This window comes from Prionailurus viverrinus, chromosome C1 (assembly GCF_022837055.1).
Source record: "Prionailurus viverrinus isolate Anna chromosome C1, UM_Priviv_1.0, whole genome shotgun sequence".
Classification (NCBI taxonomy): Eukaryota; Metazoa; Chordata; class Mammalia; order Carnivora; family Felidae; genus Prionailurus; species Prionailurus viverrinus.
Window position 1 is genome coordinate 82,485,283 of NC_062568.1, and position 18,891 is coordinate 82,504,173.

General features: G+C 37.1%; 1 protein-coding gene across 2 annotated transcripts in view; it reads right to left on the reverse strand.

Moving 5' to 3' along the window:
* ARHGAP15 (Rho GTPase activating protein 15) overlaps positions 1–18,891 on the reverse strand; it is a 639,654-nt gene that overhangs the window by 184,786 nt on the left and 435,977 nt on the right. For both annotated transcript variants that reach the window (XM_047872568.1, XM_047872569.1), the window contains one exon: positions 14,312–14,389. In XM_047872568.1, coding sequence (XP_047728524.1) covers positions 14,312–14,389 — 78 coding nt within the window. The remainder of the gene's footprint in view (positions 1–14,311; positions 14,390–18,891) is intronic.

Sequence of the window (18,891 nt, forward strand, 5' to 3'; positions counted from 1 at the left end):
AGTTACAGACTTTTGAGTCAGGAAGCTGCACTGTAGTTAACGTTTTCTTTTCATATCCTAGTGAAGTGAATAGTACCTGAATATTATTCTTCTATAAACACACAAGATGGTATAAATTGAGAAACAGATAAAGATATCTAGAAGTATGTTTTCCATTTTTGGATTTCCATTTTTGTAATTTGGAGATTTGAATTTATCTAGCTAGTATACTTCGCTTTTCAAGTCTTTTAGTGGTTCTTTATATGGCCTTTTGTGTTTTGTATCTTCCAAAATTTTTTAACTAGGAGGAATTCCTAGGAAATCAGATCAGTAATGAGGGCAGATACCTGGCTTTAGCATTCATGAAGGCTACATTAATTCAGAAGTGAGAATAAACATATGAAAGATACAACATTTTCTTGAGTCATAAAAAGAAAATTTCAGGCAAAGGCTAGTTTTATAGTTAGACAAATGGTGTGATTTGAGCTGGGTCAACATTACTTTTTGAAATGTCTTATATAAAAACTTGATATCCTCACTACTGTTCTGATTATAGAAGGCCCCTTACATTATACTTCCCAGGATGAGAAGAGAGCATGATATACTCAGATTAACAGAGTGTCATCTTGAGAGAAGACCCTTGGTAGATGGGGGCGATAAAGTCCAGTGGAAGGCAAGGGAAAAGGGAGAGGGAGAGGGGGAATGGAGAACATGGGTGCTTTAGGTCTGAGTATGGAGAAAGTGGGTTCGTTATGACTCAACATCTTGAAGGTGTCAGGTGTAAGGACAGAGTGACCTGAGAAGCTCCAGAAGCACTCTTTGATTGATAACTGAACCCAGTTTCAAGTCGCCAAGATCTGTGAGGGCAAAACATATAATGCTGCTGCCGAGGCATACATTTCTCCCGGCTGAAATAACAGGGCCTATAAGGCGCTTGGCACACAGTGGATGTGATGGCGAATCCAGAGGCAGCTGTGAAGTACATTTCACCTTCCAGCACTTAATGGTTGGGAAAGGGAGTGAGATACAGTGCAAAATAGATGAAAATCAGTATTAAACCACAGGTATAAGATGCTATGTGAAGAGAGTAGGAAAGAAGCTAATTCCTATTGAGATTTATTCCAGGAATCATGTGATTTGTGTTGTTTCCCAATCAGCAAAACCAGCAATGGTGTACCTCTCACTCAGAAAGACAAATATGCTGTTCCTTCCATTGAAACCAATGAAATAATTATGTACATACTTACTCCAGTCCCGCTGGTTGATGGGACAGTGAATCCCAACAGAGTTCAAAGAAAGAGCAAAGACAGGTAAGGGAATACTTGATGGCTGTCAGAACATGGAAGGAACAGATTAATAAGAAGGGACAGCAGCGCACTCACTAAGGAAAAATGTAGCAGGGAGAGAGGAGGCCACAAAAAGACAATCTGGAGAAACGTCAAACACGAGATGGTGAACAGCAAGAAAGACTGCTATTTAAACAAAATGATTCCAGTGGGCCCTTTAGAATCTTACAGACATTATGTTGAGCAGACTATTGGATACCCTGCTCACCCTGAGTGTCCCCAAGATGGAGAACAATTGTTGAAAGAGTATAGCTAGGCTTTGGTTCCAGCTTGTTTCTAGATTACCACGAGACACATAGTGCCTTCTTGAAAGATACGCTGAATGAACAAATGCAACTTTCAGCTATTCATTTAAACTCATAGGGACTTGTGTTCTTCTATGAAGTGGATAGCTTTCTTATAAAGATCTAGGGAGTCAGCACTTAAAAGTGCTCTGGAGAACTGAACCTTCTCTTGGCATGTCCTTCTCTTAAAGAAGATTCACCTAGTTCTCTAAAACAAATGTCTTTTCAAAAGTAATTATGTGCTAATTGTAGGAAATGAGGAAACAATTTAGAAAAAAAGATCATAAAAATGACCAGTACCTAGTCTTAACATATTATGCATTTATGCATTCTTGCCAATGTTTTGGAAACAGAGTTCAGCAATGCCTAGTAAACTAGTCCTTTTGAGACTCATGTCTAGCATATAGAAAATGCCTCACCTTTTTGAAGGAAATGGCTCAACCTTGGACCTAATCAATAAATTAATTAAAACGTGTAGAGACTATTGGGTGTATGATATTCTTTGAGGTAATGTAGGACAGAAGGTCTTAAAAAATATGAGCTCTGCTTTTTAGCAGTGTCCAGTGTGTTGAGAAGATATGCTATGTACCTAATTTAATGTTATATGACACACATATATAATAATATTCATGATAATTATGTAATAATAATATATATCAATTATATAGTAATAATAATGTGATTATTGTGCATTGAGTAGTCGAAAGTACAAGCATAGTATTTGAAAGGAATTCCTCTAAATTGGGGTAATCCAGGGAAAATGTGAGTGATATTTAAATAATCCAGAGAACATATAAGATTAGTCCTTTATCAAATATTCTTTACTTAAAAAAACCTGTACATATCATTTGATTACGATGGTTGTCTCCATTAGGATGGGTCTCAGGGACATAGTTCAATAGAACTTCCATTTCTATGTGGTGTAGCATTTTCCAGTGCAATGTAGTCATTGTGTCACGTTGATCACCTCATTTCAAGAGAATGGACTATCTTCCTTTAAAGATAAGAAAATTGCCCTGGGGAGAGTAATGACTTGGGCAGGACATCACAGCTAGTAAGGGGTCATACGGAAACTGACCTTGGGTTTCTAACTCCTGAGCCAGTGTTCTCATTGCCCCTTACTGCCTAAAAAAGAATGGTTCAAAGAGGCGCACGGAAAATGAGACAGATTGGGATATGCAGTTTACCTCACAGAAATCATTTACCGTTATATCTTCACTGAACTATTGTAACAACCTCCTAACTGTTTTCCTGCTTCTACTCTTGCCCTCTGAAATTTATTCTTCTCATAGCAGCCAGAATGATTAAAGACAAACACATAAATAATATCAGATCATTTCCTGATTACTATCCCTCCTACACCACAGTGACTTAGAATGAAAGCAAAACTTCTCATCTTCATTTACAAGGGCCTCACCGGACTGGCTTTACCCATTTCTCTGACCTCTGTGCCCTGATTTCACACAAGCCCTAGTTCCCTGGCACTAGTTTCCCTCTGCCTGCTCTGTTTTCCCTCACATCTTTGCATGCTTCTCTCCTTCCGATCAGATCAGGTTTCCACTCAGATGGCTCCTTTTCAAAGAGATCTTTCCAGACCATCCAATCTAACGACCTTCCCTCTTATCTTCACCAGTTATTCTCTATTGCATCACTATCTTGATTCTTTTTTTTAAAACGTTTATTTATTATTGAGAGACAGAGAGACACAGAGTGTGAGCAGGAAAGGGGCAGAGAGAGGGGGAGACACAGAATCTGAAGCCGGTGCAGGCTCTGATCTGTCAGCACAGAGCCCAACACAGGGCTCGTACCCACAAACCAGAGGATCATGACCTGAGCTGAAGTCGGATGCTTAATCGACTGAGCCACCCAGGCACCCCTCACTATCTTGATTCTTGACATGACTTATAAGCATCGCATGTGTTTGCTTATTAGCAATCTCATTGCACTAAAATTACACTCCACCACAGCCTGATCCCCTCAAATTCTCCTCAGTACCTAGAAGGGAGCCTGGCTCATGGTAAGTTTTTAGCAAATAATGCTGAATTACTAAATCCCTACTTGAAGTTTTCCTTCGGCAACCTAAAGCTGTATTTTATTCTTCAAACGAATTTTGCTCCTTTCTTAATTCTTCTCATATACTTTGCAGTTTGTGTTACTTTATTTGAGTCACAGCAAGAGCAGGGCATTCACTCACAATCTGAGCCTGAGGTACCTTAGGCAGACTGATATGGAGCTGGAAGAGCTTTGGCAACAAGCAGTGGCACTGAGAGGGATCAGACTGGAAATTCACATAAGCAGGTGACAGTCCTGTTAACACGGTCTTAGTACCACTGGGGTTTGGGAGTCATCCATCGTTCCCTCAGACCATCTTTCTTGGCCTAATGAACCAGGTTGTCAGGCTGGCTCAGGTCTTCCAGCTTCACAGCTGCCTCCTCTTTTCGCCAAGCCTCTCCTGTGTGGTCCGTGTTGGACAGTCAGATTGTGACTTCAAGTAGAGGTGGGAGGTGAGGACAAGTAGATGGTTCATTGGACTGTTCATTGAAACTCTCAAATTCTAAAGATTTTCTTCTAACCATCACTGATCATCCACCATTATTCATTAATCATTCTCTTATTGAATCCATTCAGATTCGATAAATATTTATCTAAAGACCATTATGTTCCAGGTACCATGAGAGCTGAGGATACTTAGGTGACCAAAAACAAGCAAGGTCTTACTCACAAAGAGGTGCAGTAGAGAGGAGGGAGGGAGGCACTGAAGCAACAGACAGAGAAGCAAGGCAGTTCCAGATAGTACATGTTCTGAAGAAAATAAAACAAGACACTGAAGTGGCAAGTGACTGGGTGGGTAGGGTAGAGGCACGTGTTTCAGATGTGTCAGTCTCACTGACGAGGTGACTTGAGTGTCAAAAAGAAAGCCCTGTCAGGGTCTGAAGGAAGCACATATCAGGTAGGTAGGAGCAAAAGCCAAGGTCTTAGTAAGGATATGAGCTTGATGTATCTGAGGAAGGAAACCAGGGTGGTTAGAAGATAATGAGGCAAAAGAGAGGTACATGGTGATATCAGAGAGCTGGGAAGAAAAGAATCTGTGAAGCCTGCAGATCCTAGTATTTCTTGCCAATTTACACTGAATAAATCACCAGACTTTTTGGCTATTGGATTAGAATAGCCATGGAAATACAGGCTCTGTGTCCATGTGTTGTGTTTGCTGCTGAAGTCCCAGAATCCTGCATGTTGCCTGCCTGGCACATAATAAGAGCTCTGTAAGTGTCTGTCAATGGAAGGATGATGTAAAAACTAAAATCATATTTTACGGAGTTGACCTCTCAGTTTCATATTGATCCTGATGTGCTTGGGACCCTCAGAAAAGAGGAAAGCTGACGGGATACCTGCCACTCCCTCCAGTGGGCCCACGAATGTGAGAGCATAAAAGAGAATGTGTTTTGAAATCTATGTGTCTCTAAGTCATTCTGATTTTCATTTGAGCATTGCTTCAAAACCCCACATTTGTACATTTTGGACACTTATCTTCAGGATTTGCATGGAAACCTGAAAAAGTTCCTTCTTGGCCTTGCACCTGTTACTTTTCCTTTTTGAGAAGCAGCTTCGAGGTGATAAGAATACTTTTTTTTTCCTAAAGCACACTTTTGTTAGAAAATGCTTCTAAACTACACAGAGAACTTGGAAAAGAGGTGCTAGATAAATATATGTGAGTCACAGAAGCTGAAATTACCAGCAACAGGGACTTCCTGTGTGAAAACAAAAACAAAAGCATTTTTTCAAAATTCAAAATTCAGAGCATGGCATTAACAAGAGCGATCATTTCATTGCTATTATCCAATACGGATTTTCTGTCTACCTGCTCATTCCCAACATTTTGGAGAGCTAAGCTGGCAAGCCAAGTTATACCACAGCTGCCAATATCATTCCTGACTTGCCCAATTGCTAACAACATACTTTGTGAAGGAAGAGTAAGTCATATCTCCTCAAACTTTGTTATATGAAGGTAGGAGAAGGGGATACAGGTTTCTAAACTCTTCATTTCTGTTCCATGATGCTTTTATCCAGTCTAAAATTAAATGCTCGTTTATAACAGTCTGGGAGAAAATCTAACATAACTTGAGTTTTCTTTACTGAGACACCCAAGAAATGGAACACAATGAATGGAACACCCAAGAATACGTAACACAATGTATCAACATATATTGACATAGAGTGGGTTTGTATTAGAAGTTCATCATTCTCTTATTTTATTTTATAGGAACAGGTCTCTCTTTAGCCCCCATACAGAATTAGGCACTTTGCTATATTGGGCAGACAGTGATGAATCGAACTTCCTACTCCTGATGAAGTCAGAGGCAGTTAGGAGGATCCTTTAAATGAAATCTTTTCTTATAAAAGAGTTCCACAGACAGGACACCAAGAAAGTATAGTATTATAATGAGAACAAGTGGTTTGGATTCTTTGATGTTAAAAAGAAGAACATGTCTCTCTGCCCCTTCCCCCATGGTAAATTGAATCCAGGACTCAGCGATACATTATTTGGAGTAAGTTTAAAATGGATTCACTGTCTGGCTTCAAAACATATTAATATTGTGGTCTTAGAAAAGTTACTTAATCTTTCTGAATTACAATTTTCATGTGTAAATCATGTGGAAAATAAAGTTTATCTACCTTGCAAACTTTTATGAGAATGACAGCTAAGTTTAATTTTCCATACCCACCATACAGTAGATTCTCAATTAAATGCTAGCATTGACATCACTTAGTTACATTTTTAAATATTATTTACTCCTTCATTTTTAAAGCAAATCCTTAGGGAAAACATCTTTCCTTTTTGATTCATTCTAGAATCTACAACATTGGAAAACAGTTATAGTTGTAAAAAATAGATCAGTAATTTAAATCATACTACTAACATACATGTGACATCTGTGGCATTTTTTAGTTATACTCTAAATTGTAACTCAGAGTTCATAAAAGCTAGTGAACATCATTAAATCAATCAGTAATCAAAAAGAAAACCTCTCATCATTAGAAATTATGTTAACAAAAAGAGTTCACAGTCTATTTCTGCCTTACTCAAATATAAACCTTGTACGTTTTGGGGCTTGTGGGTCTCATCTCCACTAGATAACCAGAATAAAATGAGCTGGATGTTGTGCAGGGGTTCCCAAACATGGCGATGCACTTGACTTACCTAGGGAGGTTTTCTTTTAAAAGAAAATACCTATAGCTTCAACCCCAGACTTTTTATACCAGAGTTTTTATGACTGGGTTCCCAAATCTTTATTTTTCAAAGCTCCCTACTTGATTCTTGGGGTAGAAAAACTTTATATGACCCTCAATTATCCCCTGATCCTTGTGTTTATGTCTTGTGTAATCCCCTCCCCTAGGGTATGGATAGGAACTGTGACTTGATTCTATCAGAAGGCACCAAAGGTGATGGGATATATATAACCTTCATGATTATGTTACATAGGATTATAACTTTTGCTTTAGCTACTAGCCTCTCCTTTGCTGCTTCAATGAAACAAGCTGTCATGCTGTGTGATGGCCTATGGAGAGGTCCACAAGGCCTTTGGTCAACAGCCAGTAATGTTGAGGTCTTAATTCCAACAAACCACAAGGAACTAAATCCTAATAATCATGTGAGATTGGAAAGTCCACCTGTCCCCAGTTGAGCCTCCAGGGTGAGGACCCATCCCTGGCCAACGTCTTGAGAGTAACTTTATGGGGATTCAGCTAATCCATGACCAGACTTCTGACCCACACAAACTGAGAGATAATAAATGTGTGCTGCTATAAGCAGCTAAGTTGGTATTAATATTGTTACGCAGCAGTAGAAAACTAATACAATTCTGAAATACAGTCAGTGTCAGCAACCGGTGATATCAAGTATAGTTAAGAGCAGAAGTAAGCTTGGTGTGTTTCCCCACTGGTTTTTAATTTTTACTACTTAATTCTGTTGGTGATGATGATGATTTATGATGACCGATTTTTGTAAATATCCTCGGATATTGGTAGTTACATACCTCTGACTGATTTAATTTCTGGCGTCAATTGCCAAATCTACATGGCAAAACCATAATTAGAATTAAGAACTAAAATTTTGGTAGACTTCACTCACCTCTCCCATGAATCTGAAGCTATGCTTTTGGAATCTGGTGATTCCCAGAGCCTATTGATAAAATAAAACTAAATTTCTCTTTTGTGTCAAGGAACCCAAAAGTCCTATGAATCTGGCTAGTGAGACAAATCATTGGATGGCAGGGAGTCTCCAAAGCTGTTCCCTACTTGATATTTCTTCCTAGAAAAAGACTCTTAATGCCATCAAAGAAAATCCAATCAGGTGGAAGTCCCAAACCATACTTGATTATTAATATTTAGTATCATAACTGTCCTAAGAAAACTAAGTTGCAGTGATCTGATTTCATCTAACATCTTAAAGTTAGCACTGAATGTCACTTGGCTGATTCAGAGCTTTTAAAGCCCTTGCGTTTTCCTTATTATTCCCATTTTGGAAGTGAAGAGTTTGAGATTCAAAGGGGTTAAAACTGTTTCCATTAGACTAACAAATAGCTCAGAAGCAAGAGGCAGCAGTTCCACTGATGTTCACCGGGTGCTCTCTGTCCACTGGCTGGTCTCTGCTTCTATCTCACCACAGCATTAGGTCAGCTCGTTATTGCTTGGCAGGTAATAAATAATAAAATATAACTCATTATAAATGGATGATATAATTTTGCTTTAAAATAAGTAGCCAGAATTTGTGTATTTTAGATACTAGAAGTATTCATAAAGTTGTTATTAGAATATTGTGTAAAAACTAGGGTGCCTAACTCAGTTGGGAGAGCATGTGACTCTTGATTTGCAATTGTGAGTTCAAGCCTCACACTGGGTGTAGAGATTATTTAAAAATAACATCTTTTAAAACATAATATTGTGTAAAGACTAAAGACTATATAAATATACATTAATGGGAAGAGCTTACTGTTTTTACTTCTGTTCAGCATTATTTACTAATGACAGTACATTTTTTAAGCAGCTAGAAAGCAATACAAGCTTTGCCATCAACAGTCTTTGAGCTCCCAGACTTCAATGTAGCTGAAAAATGAGGTCTAAGAAAGTTTCCAAAGCCCTGAACGATGTTAGGGACTAGCCCTTTTATGATCAAGTGATCTTTTCAGCTTTAATGGGAAAAATAAATCATTGTTAAAGATAATCTTGTCACATGGAGGCCAGAAAGGTGCAATATCAATGATTTGACTTACCGAAAAACCACCCTACAGAATGGGATAAAGCAAGTAACAGTTTGTTTTGTTGCTGCTGTGGTTGGCAGTCAGAGCAAAGCAGGCTTAAGGAAATACCTCGTTTTAAAAATAATAAGAGGGCAATCTAAACGCACTTACTAGAAAAGTGAATGGACTTGATACAAGGGCCATTTTATAAGAACAGAACTGCCAATTGTTCACTTCCTTTCTCTGTTTCCTCTTTTATTCAATTTTTGATGCTGCAAATAATATGAAAAGCACGGGGTAGCTCTAAACTTAATGCTTTGCTTGGCATTGTGGTACACATCTATATAAAAGTAGTTTAGATATAGTTGGTAACATGAAATTGTTTCTCTAATAGTTTATTTTCAATGGAGCTTATTCTTAGCATGTTCAAAATAAGCAAATTCATCTCTTTAAGCCAATGTTTAATTTGGATTATTATGCCAATAAGATCTGGGTGAATAAAGATATGCAAAGTGCAAGACTGTAAATTAATGGGAAAAAAAAAACCTGTCTCCCATTTGAAACAACACACACGCACAATCATATGCACACACACACACATACACACACCCACACACCCAATTAAGATTCTTGGCCACGTAGATTTATGGCATTTATATATTTTGTTCCTCTGGGTGTGAAAAAGTGAAGGAGGGTGTCCCTAAGATTCTTCCTTTAAATTTTTTTCCTATATATGGAAAACATGTCTAAAATCCTGGTGGGAAGCAACTTCCTCCAGTTCAAAGAAATGGTTAGAGAGAATATTTGTTACTGGGTACTAAGAAACACCAGTCTGGAAAATTCCCACTCAGTTCTTCCCCCAGTGCTTCGTGGTTCTCCCATTGGCTCATGGGCTTGGGAAGCTTCATAGTCAATATTTTCCAAAAAGGATGCCAGTCTTTCTTGTCCCTTTTTTTAGAGAGTGAAAGAGAATATCTAAGTAGTACCAAAGAGCGTCTGAGCTGAATTTGGAGTTTGGGAAATCAGCCTAGATGGGCGGCTTAAACCAGAATGTTGATGTCAGGAGGAGGGGATGCAACCAAGTGAGATTTCCAAGACCCACTTTCAAAAGTTCTCAAGTCAGTTATGCAGCATTCTTAATGCTGAAGTCGGTCCTTTGCAAAAGTACCCCCATGTAAGAAAACCATCAGGTTATAGATCATTCTGAAGAATCAACACAGTGTCACAGGCTGGTGACAGGCTGACATCTAAGGTCATGGACCAGTTTTCTTTGGGGGATGCTCTCATAGAGTGTAAGAGTTGCATCAGCAAAATGTCATTGAAAGCTGTCACCAAATACAACAAACGAGGCAGAGCACTGCTTATTCATGCACCGATGGCCCAGTAAATTGAGAGTTCTCAATGACTGCTGAAGGCAACATCAGAATATTGGATTAAAGTAGCTTCTTGGTCCAAACACAGATATGTAAAGCCCTACAGAGAATGGCAATGCCAGGCTTCTTCATAACTGTGATGTTCAGCAATTTCCTAGACATTTTTCTTTCTTGAACTATTTATTTTTTTAATGTTTATTTGTTTATTTTGAGAGAGAGAGAGAGAGAGAGAGAGAGAGAGAGAGGGCACAAGTGGGGGAGGCAAGAGAGAGAAAGAGAGAGAGAGAGAGATTGAGAGGGAGAGAATCTCAACCAGGCCCCTTGTTTCAGTGCAGAGCCCTGGACGGGGCTTGATCCCACGAACTACAAGATTGTGACCTAAGCTGGAATTAAGAGTCAGAGTCTCAACTGAATGAATCACCCAGGCACCCTTCTTTCTTGAACTATTTTAGTCAAAGTCCTATGGCAGTACCTGTCACTTACAAATACTGGAAAGCAGGTGTAAACAGAAAGTCAGTAACAAGGACGTGTAGCATGAAGACTGATATCCGCTTTTATAAGAAGATAATCAACAATTAATGAACGTGAAATGCTCAATGGCAGTAGTGGTTTTCAGCATAGGCTCCGAGTCATAGGGACCAGGGATCTAGTCCCACCTCCTTCACTTACTTGAACTATGACCTTAGGATATTATTTGACGTCTCTGAACCTCAGTTTCCTCACCTTTAAAATGGGAACAATAATAATTCCTATTCTGTGGGATGGTAGAAAGGACTAAGTTAAATGGTATAAGTAAAGCACTTTACTACAGTGCCTGGCATATAATAAATTATGAAAATATGTTAGCTACTTTTATAATAATAATAATTATTATTATTATCAACATTACTAGTTATAATTAGAACATGCTTTTCAAAAGCGATCACTTTGAATTTAACTTGTATGCCATCTGATCTGGAAGTATAATGAGGGTATCCAATTCCTACTGATTTAGTGAGTCAAACAGAAAACCAAAACAAATTGAATCATTCAACTGGTGTATTTAGAATTGCTGATGATTATAGCATTCACGAAAGTTAGTGAAATACATAAATTGCAATTGAACTGTTCTTGAAAATCCCCCAAATCAGTTTTCATTTGTCTAGCCTAATGGTGGGTAGGACTTGTTCATTTTTTAAAATGTATATTTAGAACCATCTAAATAAGAAACATTGTGGAATGTGAACATGGAGGAAATGAAAGGTGTTGATACAATGAGACTATGCCAAAATCATGTATGTTCCATCTTTGAATACAAAAGAATGCATTGCTTTCACATACCGCTTTATGCTTTGCATGGAATTATCTATCACTCATTGCCACTTTATTTCCTTGCGCTCTCTCTCTCTGTCTCTGTCTCTCTCTCTCTCTCTCACACACACAAAACACACACACATGCACACACACACACACACACACACACACACACACACACATACACACACAGAAAGGAGGCTACAATGTACATAGTCAGCCTCTTTGTACCCAGCACTGATTCTCTTCTAAGTCAGCTCTGCTGTCAGAGATCAGTGTGCATATAGATGGGAAGGTCTGACGTTAGCACCAAAGTTATGGGGTCACTCCAGAGATTTCATTCAAAGGATAATCTGATTAACAAAATTTTGAGGCAGACCGGTATATGCATTCTTTTATCATCTAATTCAAAAACCTCCACAACACAACTTGGATGAAATCGCCAGTATCAAAGGTCCTAATGTAGCATAATTTGTGTTGAGCATGCTGCATTGTGACAGTGCTATAAACCAGGGAGACAGTTTACTGACAATTCTGTGCTACCAGATACCAACTCAGGCCTCTGTCCAGCTTTACATTGTCAACTCTCATGGAAACATGAGCAGCTACACAGCCTCAGAGGACGCTGAAGTCTGGATTGCAAAAGATGAGATGGACAGATTTCATATTTTCATTGCAGATTTTTTTTTTGCCTTTTCAAACTGCTGAGCATAATTTTTTTTTAAAGGCAGGAAATGCAACTAGTGTTTGTTTCTAGCATGGCTTCTGTTTTGAGATTTCTTCTTTGTAGAAGAAATGTGTTGCCCAGCTGTCTAGAATCCCAATCAGGATATGGCTTCAGTATGAAATATATTAAAAGAATGATTTTAGCTGGTTATAAGCAGGAACGAAAATGAGGCTAGGGCTTTTTTATCCAATTTTTACTCACAGAGGGGGCATTCTGGTTCAGTCCAATGGGGCCACTATGAATAAATGAGGTAAAGCTTAGTTCTGTTTCTGGGGTTTTTTACCCTCCCCCCCCCCAGAAGGAGAGTAATTGTGAAACACAAAGGTTCACATTAGTGAGCAAACAGAGCTGAGGAGATTCTCAGTTACAAAGATTCTCAGAAATAAGAATCATGTGTCCACTGGCCAGAACTATTGCATTCAACTCTTAAAAGGGCGGTTCAACCCAAATTACACTGTTGGAGGATTTAATGCTTCTCTGTATTAATACTTCTCCTATTTGCAACACACACATATACACAAACATTATTCAACATGTGTTAATTAAGACCTCCCTTATGCACACCCTAGGGCTACTATTGGTTAATGGGGGAAGAGACAAAGATGATTCAAATCCTAACTTTTAAGATGTATAGAGATTTTTTGACCAGTTTTTCTGTTCTTAACCAACTTAACGATGTTTGGGTCTGCTTGTTTCCTGTAACATTTCCTATTTTTATTTGTATTTTTTAGAATTCATAGCTTTTTCTAAAAGAAGTTTCAGGTTTACAGAAAATCTGAGTGGGATATATAGAATTCCCATATACCCATCTACCCTCCACCCCAACACACAATTCCTTTATTATTAACATTTGCATTAGTGTGGTACATCTGTTACAATTGATGAACCAATATTGATACATTCTTATTAAGTACAGTCTATAGATTCAGGTTCACTCTTAATGTTGTATATTATATAGATTTGACAAATATATACTGACATGTATCTGCCATTATAATATCAGACACAATTGTTTCATGGCCTGAAAACTCCCCTGTGTTCAATGAGTCATCCCTCCCTCTGTCTACATCCTTTGCTACCACTGATATTTATGGTCTCCACAGTTTCGCCTTTTCCAGAATGTCATATAGTTGGGGTAGTACAGTAGACTGCCTTTGCAAAATGGCTTGTTTCATTTAGCAATATGCATTTAAAGGTCCTCCAAGTCTTTTCATGACTTGATAGCTCATTTCATCTTATCACCAAAAAGTATTCCATTATATGAATGTACCATAGTTTGTTTACCCATTCACCTATTGATGGACATCTTGGCTGCTTTCAAGTTTTATCAATTATGACTAAAGCTGTTGGAAATATTTGTGAACAGGCTTTTGTGTGAACACAAGTTATGAACTCTTTTGGGTCAATACCAAGGAGCACGATTGCTGGATAGTATGGTATAAATACATTTTCCTAAGAGCCTACCAAACTGTCTTTCCAAGTATCTGTATCATTTTGCATTTCAACTAGCAATGAATGGGGATTCCACACCCTTGTCAGCACTTGGTGTTACCAGTGTTTTAGCCTTTGGCCATCCTGATAGGCGTTTAGTAGTATCTCATTATTGTTTCCATTTGTAATTCTTTGATGATACATCTATTTCCTAATTTTTAATTCTTTTACTTACCTATTACATATTTTTCTAACGTCTATGATTGTGACTTTGATGTTCCCATCATTCATTTATTCAAATACTTATCCACATGGATTAAGTGTTTATTATATGCCAGTAGCATTTTTCAAAGCTAGGTTATTTTTCTTTATTTTGCCCTTTTATTATTCTTTTTTTTAATTTTTAGTTTGCCATTTTCCACTAATTATTCATTTCACGTAAACTGTTAGTTGGTTTTTCTGTCTATTAATCTCCAAGTAAGCGGGCTATCTTTTATTTCTCTGGTGACAATTGCTTACTCAACTTTCTCTTGTTCTCTTCAAAGTGTTTATCATTATAGATTCATAATACATACAGCACAGTCTGAAATATCGTTAGAGATGAAACTACTGAGAAAAATGAAGTGAAGAAATCACTTACCTTGGTTGACAATAAATCTTAACTTCTGTATTGTTGCCAGATTGCCACTAACTCGGTATATTCCATCAACATCTAGACCTGAAAATAAAAGGGCATGTTTTATATTTGTCCATAAAAGAACTGAAAGGATAAAAGAAAAAAATTAATAAATGTGAGAAGGAAGGAAATAGTAAATCAACACGAAATATCCCTTCCTCAGAGAGAAAACAAATTTTTGTTCTACACCAAGCAATCTTAATAGTTTAATTTCAACCAACTAATCATAAAATTCAGTCATAGTTAATCATCAACAAATTTAAGTCTAGTTGAATCATAGAAGACCAATAGGTAGCATTGGATTTTACACTGTAGTTAAGGTTCATTCCCCAGGAAAAGGCACGAATTAAACTAGTGGTGGACAGGAGAAGAACCTTTACATATACATTATTGCTCTTTTTTGAACAGAAAATAACCCAAGGCATTTGTGAAGTCTCCCTTCCTCTTTCTCCTTCCCTCCCTCCAGTCTATTCTATTCTATTCTATTCTATTCTATTCTATTCTATTCCATTCTATTCTATTAATCCTATCCTATCCTATCCCATTCCATTCTCTTTTTCTTAAATCGCTATAACGTAAGGTGCATTGGTCTGATTATTTGAAACTACAGAATGAAAATCTGATTCCAGATGTATCATTAGCCTGATAATCTCTAGTGTATTATAGGTAAAGGGAGTGTTCTGTTATGTAGGGAAAATAAAGAAAAAAATTTTCGACAAAATGGTGAAATTAGTTTCAGATTGTTTTAAAACTGGTCGTCTATAATTCAAAATAACTTATCCTGGCCGTGGATTTGGATAATCAACCACTTGTTTTCCACACATCTATTTATGGCATCTAGTTATTTCCATGACCAAGTTATCGAAAAATGAGGAAACAGGAAAATAGAAAGAGAAACACTTACCAAAACACTATTACACTCCTTAAGGAATATTGATAACATAACTTTAATGTCAAGAATGTATATTTATTGATGTGTCCAGGCTCTCAGAGAGGCCAGGGATGAGGTTACCACCCATCTCCCTATTTCTCTAGGGAAATGGCATAGCACCATGATTAAATACTGTAATTCACAATCATAAGTATTAAATAAATTGGTAGAAATTATTGTCATAACATAAATAAGGGCTTTGTAAAGCTCTTTACTGACATGAAATAATCTCTTTTATAGTAGGGGCATTTCTGCCATTGTGCATAATATTTCATCAGTAGTTTAAGATAGAATAACATAACTTGCAACACTGGTATTTAAAAAAATTTTTTTTACATTTTAAAATTTATTTTTGAGAGTAAGAGAGAGAGACAGAGCAAGAGTGGGAGAGGGTCAGAGAGAGAGGGAGACCCAGAATCTGTAGCAGGCTCCAGGCTCCGAGCTGTCAGCACAGAGCCTGACGTGGGGCTTGAACTTACAAACCAGGAGATGATGACCTGAGCTGAAGTTGGACGCCTAACCCACTGAACCACCCATGAGCCCTGCAATGCTGGTACTGATGGTATAATTCAAAACCATTATTCACTACTTTTAAGATTTTATTTTTCTTATTTTTTTAGGTTTTATTTTATTTATTTATTTTGAGAGAAAGGCAGCGCGAGGAGGGGCAGAGAGAGAATTCCAAGTGGGTTCCTCACTATCAGTGCAGAGCCCGATGTAGGGTTTAAACTCACGAACTGTGAGATCATGACCTGAGCCAAAACCAAGAGTCATACGCTTAACCAACTGAGCCACCCCAGTACCTCTGAAGGCTTTATTTTTCTAGAGCAGTTTCAAGTTTATAGCAAAATTGAAGGTAAGGTACAGAGATTTCCCATATGGTTCCAGTTCTTCATAGACCCATAGCTTCCCCAATTATCAGCAACCTCCACTAGAATGGTACATTTGTTACCACTGAGGAGCCTTCACTGATACATCATAATCAATGTTTATCATTGCACTATGATTCATTCTGGTCTTGTATATTCTGTGGGTTGGAATACGGATAATGACATATATCCATCATTATAGTATCGTACAGAGTATTTTCACTCCCCTACAAATCCTCTCTGCCCACCTATTCATCTTCACGATTTTTGCCCTTGCATGTAATCAACTATAGAGCAATTTGGAGTAATATCAATAAAATGAAATAGCTGTTAGCAAATGTATTAATTGGTTTAAGTGTTGTAATTCTAGAATAATCTAATAATAAATTCTTGAATCTGTGTCCCTTCCTGAGAATTATGAATTTATGAGGAATTACGATGAAGTTGGACATCTATTAGTATGTATGAATGTTTAAGACCCCTCCATCGATCAAAATCACATATATTATTTCTTTCTGGTGCACAAAATAGCTCCATTAATCAAAAGTTACTCTAGTTTGTTTGCTTTTAAGTACAATGTGCATTTGACAACTGAAATGTGACAGTAATGTTAATTAAAAATTTTCTAATATTTAATTCCTAGTGTTAGTATTTGACCATATTGGTCTTCGGTTTATACGTATATACTCAGAACTTCATAATTTATTAACCATTACTTTTCTTGCTTTTTCATTAGATGGTGTTTAGTATTTAAATTTAACCTATAAAATCTTAAAGAATGTGATAAATTTAAAAAATATTACAACTTACACATTCAAGCAATGTGTCCTTTAAAGTATTCCCTCTCGGGGTATATTTAATTTTTTCTGAACATGTAGCCATTGGGGAAAATATTTTGGAATTCTTCTTTAAAATCACCTTCAGTGGTTCCATATTGTCTGTAGGAAAATGTCTCTGGGAGCAAGTTAAGGGCCTTTGGTAGTAGTTTTGGATTTGGGAACTAGATAAAGGTCATTCAAAACCATGAATGGTGAATAATGCCATCTTGCTGGCCACCACAAGCAGACAAAATTTCACCAAATGAAAGCGGTCTAGTATTTGCCCATGAGTGATCAGTTTCTCTAAAAGAATTTGAGAAGAAGAATATTTTGGAAAATAGAAACATTGAGGCAACATGCAGATGTACATTCCCCAAGAGAGAAAACTTCACATGCTTTTTAAAGAATCAGTCCTATTAGCTCTACTTAAAATGATGATTCATGGTGAAATGTCACTTAACATCTATTACAATAAAAATGAGAAAATTTACTATATATTTCTTTTTTAAATTAATTTTTGTTTTGGACCTTAATCAGAGGTCGGTATTGCTTGAATGCACAAACTTTTAATTCAAATAAGAACCTTACATAAGTCTTACTTTAATATGCATATGTCTTTATTCAAGGTATAAAATGAAGCACATTTCTACTTCTTTTCTAATTATTTTATATGCTATTGTAAATGCACGTGTTGTCTAGGGTTATAACTGAATTTCAATTACTGAAGTTCCCCAATATCCAAAACTTTCTTTTCCTTTTCTAGAAATTTAAAGTTACAACATAAGAAGTACCGTCCCTTGGTGTTCATATTTTAGTAGAAGTTTTTTTCTTATATATATATTTTTTTGAGTTCAGTAATCAAAAACATTTGAAAGAGCAGTATGGGTTGGATACATTACGCTTGGGCAATTGGAAAACACTATACTGTTTAAACAAAGCAGCCTCATCCTAAATTAATAACCCAATTTTCTTTTGGGATAAAAGGAGGGAGGGCTGAGGATGGAGACAGGGAGTATAACTCAGACCAGTGCCACCACTGTGGTTGGAGAACTAAGTCATAGCAGAGAAACTGCTTTGTGGCTTAAGATAGAAACCAGAAAGTAAGAGGGAGTAAAGCAAAACATATTAGATGCAATTTGAATCTAACTTGACACAACTTCCAAGCCCTTTAGAGTCAGAGATATCAACACCATATATCTTGTGAAGGATAACAGTCTCTGACATTAGTGGCTCCTGCTTCAAATGGCTCATGCTCCCCTGCTATCATACTTTTTAAATTACATAAATAGAGTGAAAATGACAAAGTACATATTAAAAAGGAGGGTATTACATTTTGCAAAATAATCTGGAACATATCAGTGAATTTTAGCAGTTATAAATTACATAGGTACAGTCTTGAAGTTGATTAGTTTCCCTCTGAATGCCTCACAGAGTGGCAAACCCAAAGTCCTGGGAATATTATCCAAATTGCAGTGATTCACGTGCCATCCTCTTTTTGCTCCAAGAACTTTGAAAGTTATGCCAAACCAAACCAATGTAAATTGGTGGATTTGGACATCCTTTTCATGACCACATTATCCTTGCTGGATTGGAAACTACTTATTTTGGAAATATAATTAGACCTCGTATGATTTTGAAATGAGCAATGTCTTCAAGGTACCCATGCTGCGCTTTGGTGAAGTTTGGAGAAAAATCACTTTCAAAGGTACTTCTTTCAAGAAAATGCCATGACTGAATGCTGACAAGAACTTTGCTTGTTATGATAAAAATACTGTGGAAACATGGTGAAGCTGAGTCATTTTATTTTATTTACTTTTTTATCAGACTGGCATTAATGGCAGTTATGAAAAACTCTCTGAAGAAATCCATGTTCACTGAAATATCATTTATTTGTTCATCTTCAACTGACCTTCTTAGGTTTCAAAA